Here is a 9388-nt window from a genome sequence, read left to right on the forward strand (position 1 = left end):
AACAGCGGCATCTAGTGGCCTTATAGTAGAATTGCAAGTGTCGCCTGTTAAGACTGGGTTCATTCATTCACTGAGTCCATGAAGCAAATGAGGACACTTGGCATTCATAAATGGGCCACTCAGCAATTGCAGGACAATTTCTGTCCCACCCATGAATTTCAAAGTAACCCCTGTACAAAATACTAGAACACGCATTTGTTGTGTAAATTAAACATGTCTCGAGGCAAGTGTAGAAAAGGGGTTCCAAAATATTATTTAAAATACAAAATATCTCCAGGGAAACCTTCAAAAACTGTCACTTGTCTCTCGTCACAGCTTCTTGACAACCAAATTGCATGTCAAATACAACAATTAACATAAGTTATAAATCCACCTTTTCTTTTTGACTATGCTGACATGTGTCTCTTATACTTGTTAAACCATTTTATTCACATCAACATATTTTAAAGAAGACAACATGATATTATGAAAAGACAAATTCATTTCTTTCTTGCATTTCTTTATTTCTGCTACTCTAATTTTATAATTTTTTAATAAAATAATCATAAATGTTATTATTAACTCACAGGGGTTTAATCTATTGCCTTTGTAGTAGTTTGAATTATTGTATGAATAGTGCATTTGAGCAAAAACATATACAGGAGTTTCTTGTTACCATAAAAAAAAATATAAAAGGAACCCATTCACCAAAGTGCATCATAAATAAGTGTAATGTTTAGAAATGCTTGCTTTGCCTCTGCCTTTTATAAGATTGTTGCCAACACACAGTATGGGAAATGTGACATTTTAAGGCTAATCTGGCAGATGGATTTAAAGCTGAACATTGATAAAGACTCTTGGAAAAGCATGGTCTCTAGTGTGGGTGGGCTCACAAGAAGAGCTCAGGAAAAACTGACATGTTATAAGATACTCCACTGTTTTTCAGTTTAATTCTGTTCTGTTATATGTACTGTTCTCTTTGAAGAACAGTTTGAAGAAAATTCAAGAGCCGAATAAAATTTTTAATGAGATAAATGTAAGTAAAGTTAGGTAAATATAAAAAAAGCAACAGATTGAGATTCTTATTTCAGTAATCCAGTCATGCTGGTAATGTAACAAAAGGTATAATTGCACATGGAAAAAAGTGTTCAATTATTTTTCTTATTTTGCTCTTCAAAATAGTCACAGAAGAGCTGCCTGACTTCCTCATTATTACTTTGGTTCATGCTAGTAGAGAGAAGCTGTTTGTGGCTGGGTTGGGGACTCTCTGCCTCGGCCACCTCCACCTGCCACTCCGCTTTAAATGTGTCTCCGTGAGACTCGCACATGTTGTGCAGAATGCAGCAAGCCAGGATCATGGTGGGCACCACGTCCAGTCCGCAGTCGTTCCTCTTGCTGAGGCACTGCCAGCGTGCCCTCAGCCGCAGCAGCGCCTCCTGAGACACGCGCAGCGCTCGGGCAAGCCGTCCATTAAACAGCTGCTGCTGCTCCGTCAGTGCCGCGTGACTCGCCGTCCTGCCCTGTTCCTCAGGATAGGCCTTCATCAGCCAGCTCTGGAGCGGGTAACAGGCCTCACCCAGCAACACATACCTGGATGTGATAAATGAGTGTCATTTATTTAATGCCTGGAACACCTGAAATAGACAAAAACACTCAACACTACTACATTTCACAGTTTGCAAATTTGCATTATCTTTATTGGCCAGCAGGTGGCAACATTAAAAAGACGTGCAGTTGTACAGAAGTTTATAGGAAAACAAGCTTAGGTTTCCTTTGCCCTGTGACCTCAGTAAATATAAGAGTCAGAAAAGAGGATTATAGTGTCCTTGGGTTCAAAACATCAATGTGGCAACAATAAAAATGGTCATCCAACTAAAGGATGACATCACAGTGTCTACATTTGCTTGTTACACAAAGGCCATGTGAAAACCTGACATACATGAGGAAAAAAACAACTTGAATGCCTGAAAAATGTGACTGAATTTCTTCTGTTAACTCTACCTGAGTGATTTTCCCATGAAGGTAGGTGGCGGGGCAGGTGAGAGTCCACCCTCGGCGGCTGTTGCCCATAGCGAAGAGTTCTGTAAGATCTCAGCTGGATCTGTCCCGCCTGGGAAACTGGCACATACATCCCAGAAGTGCCCCCGACCGCTAACAGCCACCTAAAACAGTGAAGGCACACAGAGGCAAACAGTCGGACTCTGATTGGATAACCCGCAAGCTTGTAATTGCAGTGACATAAATGGGCGCTTTCGTCACCTGCGACATGACTGAGAGCCAGCCGGCGGGGTTGGCGTAGTCAGACGCGTTGTTTGATGGGGTGATAATAGCTGTGTGGAGTGTTGCTATAGCAGCGACGCAGTGAGGGAAACCCCAGTGAGACAGGAACAGCTGAGCTGAATCCTCCAGCTCCTGCTCACCTGGCGATCGGAGGTAGATGGAGCTGAGGAGCGCCACGATGGCGTGACACATGTCTCTAACGCACCTGCACACGGTCGACTTCCCCACACCGAACAAGGCGCTGATGGTGCGGTACTCGATGTTGGATGCCAGGCGCCACAAAGCTACAGCTACACGCTTCTCCACGGGCAGTGCCAGGCGGAAACTGGTGTCCCGTCGAGCCAGGCGGGGCCTCAGCTTGTCGCAGAGGTAGAAGAACGTCTCTCGGTTCATGCGAAACTTATCCAGCCAATCAGAGGGCTGGAATTCTGTCATGACAACCCGCTCCCACCAGTCTGTGCTTGGAGTGGTGGTCCAGGGACGAGTGCGGATGCGGGCATTGGAGCGGACGCCTCCCGCTATCATCATCTACAGAGACAAACATAAAAACAAAATTAAAATTACTTCCCTCTGAAATATCCAAAATCTGTCACATTTTTTAACATAATGTTTGCTTTTTTTGATCCCAGCAGTAGTTATTCAATCAGATAATTTTTTAAATTCATATTTACCACAAAGGTAATTTTAGTGATCTATTAAGTCAGCACCTTTTTGGCAAGCCCCTTGTTTTAAACATGCTGCCGTTGATATAGCAGAAAATTTGAGGATATTGTATTCTTGGACTCATGTAATAACATGTCAACATTTAATATGGTTTTGGCACAATCAAATGGTTAAACTGAGTTTACCCATGTAACAAAATATTATTTTCCAGTACATTATGTAATAACTGGGGAGATATGAAGTTGGTCCTAGTGATGAAGTTTACAGATTTTTTGATAGTTGTCAAATTTAAATTGTTGCTCATTTGATATACAAATGCAAATGGTGAAGCAGATTTTTTAGAAATATACACTATAAAGCTTATTACATTATTATTACATAACACATTTATTAGAGCACCACCCAATGTAAGTTTATGCCACAGCTATGCTACATTAACAGTACTGGTAAATACCAAAAACATAGGCACACACACACACACACACACACACACACACACACACATATATATATATACACATACAAACATAACATAACATAACAAAACATTACATAAAAATATATATACATACATATATAAAATTTCCTGCAAGGGTTAATCCACCAATATGCACAAGGTCTTTCATCAAAATGATCTATTTACGTTGTAATATTATACTAACCAGAAATTCTGAGTTAGAGATGGCAAAAAATAACACAAAAAACCTTCTTGTGTCAGTAACAATCTTCCATACTTGTACTTGTTTTCAGTGTAATGTTGTTTATTTGATGACTATCTTTTTCATTATCCCAACATAATATCATCAAGGTTGCTGTGATTTGTAAAATATATCTGTATAAGTAGATATAGAAATTTCCCAAATATACCATAAAAACAAAAGTTTACAAGGGGAAAATCCAACAGCTGGTATCTGCATATCTGTCCTTTTTTTTTTAATGAATTAAACATTTCAGAAAATGTAACACCCTATTTAACAAGAACAAAAACCTGCATATAACAGACCTAATTCATAGCTAATGGACAGCTGTTAGCAGCTTGACTGTGGCTGCTCTGACATATTTTCAAGTTTAAATGCAGGTAGGCCCACAGTCTCTGGTTTTAGTGCTTTTATATGACTGTAAATGTGAGATTTAAGAGTTTTGAAGTGTTGGTCGTGTACAACGTGACTTTATTAAAAGCTTTGACGTTTTGCAGACAGATAATACACTATATTAGTTAAGAGCACTTGACATGTTGATGTGTTATTATTTTAAGCCCCTATAGAGGGGGACTGACCATGAGCATCCTCCTCTGTCTCTGGAAGAAGTACTGGCGGTGTCTGATGCGTCTTTGGATCTCGTTGCGTCTCTGAATGTTTGCGTCGTTTATGTCTCTCATGCGCTTCAGCAGCATGTAAGTCACGAGAAACATCAAAGAGCGCAGCTGCTCCTCCTCTTCCATTATTCCAGCTTTACCCGGGAGGCGACACTACTGCGGGTAACATGTCAGCCTGGTTAAAGTACAGCCTCTCTCATTCCACTTCCGCTTTCTGCTTGTTTATGTCTGGGTGTGAGTGGTGCTGCCATCCAGTGGCTGTCAAGACGAGTAGGGTACTGCACATCTCTCAGTGCTGATGAAGCTCTGTATATTGTTTTAGCATTCAGGGTTGTAGTGCTTTGGAAACAGTGATGTAAGCATCTGACATTCTTCGAGACTGACAGAAACTGGTTATCATTAAATGCGTTAGGTACTAGAAACGGGTTCACCAATGTCTCTTCCACACTCTTGAAACTTTGCAGAGAGACATGGAAAACCTTCTTTTGACAGGACATGCAGACGTGCCATCCTGGAGGAGCTGGACTACCTGTGCCGCGTGAATCCAAGTACCGTCTCATGCTACCACTAGGAGCGTTGATAGGAAGGATAAGGAGAGTGCAATAGTCTTTGTTCTTCAAAATATTTCATATTAGGGGTTGTCTTGTTGCCACTCTGTGGCGACTTTTGCGACTTTCATTTGCACCAAAGCAGGTGAAATGGACTCACAGTGGTTTATACTTCCTAACTGGACAGAATAATATCCCTGAAGTGTGTTGTGTTGTCTCTCTACACTCCCCAGTGATCTTTTACTTTGTAATTTAAAAGTTCATTTAACATCAAACCTCTTCAATGTGTAGACAGCGTATTTGATGCTTTACTGTTATCATCTGGCAATGTTTTCTCTATGTAAGTCATACATGATGAATGATGTTATATTGTGTACACATTAAACAAAAATAGTTCAGTACTATCCTAAATGCTTCTTCCTGCACTGCCTTTTGTGTTCAGTATAGCCTCAGTGAATGACAAAAAGTGAGCTATTTAAAAGAGGACCATTTATTACAGCAGTGTTTATTTCACTAGTAATGCTCTCTGCTCCAAGCATTTCAATAAATAGGTTCAAAAACAGTGACTCTCTGTCAGAAGAAATACTGATTTCGAGGAATAGGAACTCCTGTTTTGCAAAAAGAACTCCAGTGTGCAGTTCCTCAATAGTGCTATGAATAGTGAAAAAACAACATGTTTTCGACTGGACTTGCTGAGTGTAATGTGAGCCTTAAGAGGAGATGATGTCTGTGCAGGTGTTTATTACTGAATAACAGTAAGGTTAGAGGTTACAGAAGGTGAATATTAGCGAATCATTTACATGTGGATATGCTTTAGATTCTTGTACATTCTTCAGTCATACAAAGACTTAGGACACAACTTTCACTCGAGTGATGAACAACTCTGCAGCTGCGTTTTCAAACTCTTTTGCATCCATGTTTCCGCCAGGCCCCTGTGTCTGTGCACCAGCCATGGCCTGAGCCAGCTTGCAGGGAGAGATCTTGGCACTGGCCTCGAGGTAGCGGATAGCCTTCACATTAGCTTCAGGGCAGGAATTCACTTTAGTGTTTGCGTTGGCACAGTAGTTTGTGTCAGAGCCCTGGGAAGTCTCTAGCGCTTCTTTCAAGGTCCCCAGTACGGCCAGGCACAACGCCCGAGAGGCAGTGCCCTCACCTGGGCAGCACACCTCGGCGTAAAGCCTTTGAGCCTGTCGGATGTAGTCTGAGAAAACGGCACACGTGAGCACGCCATGACGGAAGACATCATAGGGGACGGCTTCATGGTCGTGACAATGGAGGCGTCGCAGGAGGGGAGCAGAGGTGGATGCAGGGACTCCACCCTCGCTGCACAGGCATTGCAAGGTCTGAGTGTAGAGGCCGCCTCTCACTCCTCCTCCTCCAGCGGGGCTGTCGGTGCAGGGGCCATCGGGGCCTTCAGAAAACTCTCCTGCACATGTTTGAGGTCCAGTGAGGTTTAGGAGGTCGTAGGCCACACGGACGTTGTTGCTGAATGCTGATCTGAGGAGAAAGGTGGAATAAAAGAGATCAAATTATTCTTTAGTCTGTAGCAGAGTTATTACAGTTTCATATTTTCTGATTAGTTTTTATTTTTATTTCATTTGGATTCTTTGTTTTTAATTCAGTTTAGTTTTAGTTAGTTTCCAGAGTGGAAGTTGTCTCAGTTTAGTTTTTATTGTTTTAAAATGTTCACTTTAAATTTGTTTTCTATTACCTTTAGCTTTATTTTTAGTCTTTTTAATTATTATTTTGTGGATGGCATATGTCACAGGAAAGACTCGGGGAAAATCAGTACAAATATTACATTAAAAACATTTTTGAAAGCAGTTGACACACAGTCTCATAGACATCCAGACTCTGAATAAACATGCCTATCAGTGCCTCGTCAGGCAAGTTGTAATAACATTTTACCAGACTAAGAAATATAATGATATTTTCTCTATATTTCTTTTATTCTAATTAATTTTCCAAATCCACAAAATTGTTTCAATTTTGTTTAGTTTTCCTTTCATTTTATCACTGCAGGAAATAAATCATAATCAGGAGAGAGATGATAGAGCAGTTTCTTACGTCTCTAAACCAGAACACTACGGTGGGCTGTAAGGACTAATGAATATGCAAATAATGGATATACAGCATTAAAAAAAAGCCTGTTTCTGGAGAAAGATGACTTTACAAATATTAGTTAAAATCTAAATACTTCTAAAGCTGTTGAATAGAGCTTATATAGGGAAGAACGTTAATGTGAGGAACAAATTCGTTTGACATGTATGTTCCACCCTGTTGCTGAAAAACATACAGCACGTTGTCCATCACCATACTTTTACTTACATTCATTTATTTTTAAAATTCCAAAGGAAAACAAAATCAAGAGAATAAAAGAGAACATGAGAATCAAACAGACTATTAAGCATTAGTCAGTCTGATAGTCTGACAGAGTTTTTCCCGTAAAAATAATATAATATAATACAATAGCTGCTCTTCTAAATACTGATATGTATTATGTTTGAAAATTCAACAGTTCTCCGTCAATACACACTGCTTTCATCCGCATTGCTGTCGAATATAAGACCATAAACCTCTGTATTTTGTCCGGACCTCTGGGAGTGATGGGCCAGCCGCAGGTGCCACAGAGCCCGGTTGAGACGCTGCTGCTCCTGCGCTCCTGCGCTCACAGTGCCGGTGTTCACCTGCTCCTCGTCGCCGCAACCACCCGAGCCGGCGGCTGTCACGGATGCGAGGTTGCAGAAGTGGTCTGCAAGGAACCCGATGGGATCGTCTGATCTGGCTTCGACCATTTTGAGGATAGCTCCGCGGAGCAGGTCTCCCACCCCTGCCTGTGACAGAAACTCCCTGTCGCTGTCCGATTTGGTGGCTTTACCCGCGGGCATCCCCGGAGGATTAACCCCGGACCGGCGTTTCTCCTTGTCCGCCATTACTGTTGACGTCCCGTGTCGCAGCAACGGCAGCGGAAGTGATGAAAACCCGGTTGGCGTTCAAGAAAACGTCGCAAAATTAAACCACCTCTTTGTCTGGCTCGTTGTAAACAATATACAAGTCGACTGTTTATTCTACCACTCACATCACATCAAAAGGCATTCTTAAAACAAAAATATAAACATATTCAAAAAAAAAATATTTAATTAAATTCCACATGCACATATTCAAGAATAGGGTACATTTTCAGTTGGCTTACAATGGGATTGTGATTTCATGTATAGGAAAAAGGCACTTATATGATTGCATGTGTGAATGAGACCTGTGGTTAGAAAATCCTCTGAGTGCTTATACAGAGTGGATAAGTGCTATGTAAGTAGTGGTTTAAATGTTTATTTTAGAGTTCATTTTGCTACTGGTAGGTTCAAAGGAGATATCAGCTGTTTAGAAATGACAGCCAATAATATTATTCTTGATGTAACTGAAAAATTTGGCTTGATTTATTTATATTCAAGAAAATATATAGTATATTTATATTATTTATTATATATTTATATTTCGGTTCCTTCAATGGATGTGACAAGAACAGAAGTCACATGACCATTGCTGTACTCACCGAGTGACCCAAAGGGACAGGTTTGTTTTATGAGAATACAAAAAATGCTGATATATATTAGAACAAGTGATGCAGTTTGTTAAAATAGATGTGCATGTATTCTTTTTATTTAAAGATAAGATTAGTTGACCAATACATTTTTAATTTTCCAACACTAAATGTCTAAAATATGGCTGTGGGACAAAGCAAATATAACAAAACATTACATAAAAAGTGTAGTTTTATGTAGTTTTTCATGTTAAAAAATAGCAACTTATCTGTGATTACATTTTTTGTATATATATATTTAATGGTACTTTTGTATTTTAGTGCATGTGCAGCAGATTTGATTTTACTTTGGCTTTACGCTATAAAAGATAAAAGTATACATACCTGCTCAAAAATAGACTAATATTTCGATAAAGGTTCCAAGCAAGTTGAACGCTTTTGGTAGTCATCAACAAGCCTTCGGCATTATTCAGACTTGATCTTTGGCCAGTCTTCTCAGCAGAATTGGTAGAGTTCATTTAAATTGGTTGGTGAAGAGAGACCTGAGCGTAGAAGTGAAACTCTGGATTTCCTGGTAAATCTTCATTCCTACTCTCACCTGTGGTAGTGACTGAAAGAAGGATGTTGTGGATACAAGCAGAGGAAATGAGTCTCCTTCAAATGGTGGCTGGACTCTACCTTAGAGATAGGGTAACGAGCTTGGTTATTTGAGAGGGACTTGGGAGGGAGCCGCTGCTCTTCCACATCAAATGGAGCTAGTTGAGGGGATTTAAGTATCTGATTAGGATGCCTCTTGAACACTTAAGCAAAACAGTTTGTCCCAGGACTGGAGAGATTATAAATCTCTCAGCTATAGACATTCTCTCTTTTTCATCTATATAAATGGTAAATGGCCTGTATTTATATAGCGCTTTACTAGTCCCTAAGGACCCCAAAGCGCTTTACATATCCAGTCATCCACCCATTCACACACTGGTGATGGCAAGCTACATTGTAGCCACAGCCACCCTGGGGCGCACTGACAGAGGCGAGGCTGCCGGACACAGGCGCCACCGGGCCCTCTGA

General features: G+C 40.5%; 2 protein-coding genes across 2 annotated transcripts; both read right to left on the reverse strand.

The window, feature by feature from the left end:
• Positions 1-478: 478 nt before the first annotated feature.
• LOC146646797 (uncharacterized) lies at positions 479-4445 on the reverse strand. The gene is made up of 4 exons (XM_085392427.1): positions 4199-4445; positions 2239-2787; positions 1981-2141; positions 479-1569 (listed from the first exon to the last, which is right to left on the reverse strand). The coding sequence occupies exons 1-4, from the start codon at positions 4361-4363 to the stop codon at positions 1128-1130; spliced, it is 1317 nt and encodes a 438-aa protein (XP_085248553.1). The 5' UTR covers positions 4364-4445; the 3' UTR covers positions 479-1127.
• A 1064-nt stretch (positions 4446-5509) lies between these two features.
• On the reverse strand, positions 5510-7734 carry tpgs1 (tubulin polyglutamylase complex subunit 1). The gene is made up of 2 exons (XM_085391600.1): positions 7381-7734; positions 5510-6282 (listed from the first exon to the last, which is right to left on the reverse strand). The coding sequence occupies exons 1-2, from the start codon at positions 7716-7718 to the stop codon at positions 5634-5636; spliced, it is 987 nt and encodes a 328-aa protein (XP_085247726.1). The 5' UTR covers positions 7719-7734; the 3' UTR covers positions 5510-5633.
• Positions 7735-9388: the final 1654 nt, after the last annotated feature.

This window comes from Rhamphochromis longiceps, linkage group LG19, assembly GCF_057381845.1.
Source record: "Rhamphochromis longiceps isolate RC_006_pf linkage group LG19, R_longiceps_female_GT1.1, whole genome shotgun sequence".
Lineage (NCBI taxonomy): Eukaryota > Metazoa > Chordata > Actinopteri > Cichliformes > Cichlidae > Rhamphochromis > Rhamphochromis longiceps.

Coding starts and splice junctions, on each gene's coding strand:
- LOC146646797 (XM_085392427.1), bottom strand. CDS start 4,363: ATGGAAGAGGAGGAGCAGCTGCGCTCTTTGATGTTTCTCGTGACTTAC. Junction 2,788..4,198: donor GACAGAGGAGGATGCTCATG/GTCAGTCCCCCT, acceptor TTGTCTCTGTAG/ATGATGATAGCGGGAGGCGT. Junction 2,142..2,238: donor GGCTCTCAGTCATGTCGCAG/GTGACGAAAGCG, acceptor TCACTGTTTTAG/GTGGCTGTTAGCGGTCGGGG.
- tpgs1 (XM_085391600.1), bottom strand. CDS start 7,718: ATGGCGGACAAGGAGAAACGCCGGTCCGGGGTTAATCCTCCGGGGATG. Junction 6,283..7,380: donor CTGGCCCATCACTCCCAGAG/GTCCGGACAAAA, acceptor CTTTCTCCTCAG/ATCAGCATTCAGCAACAACG.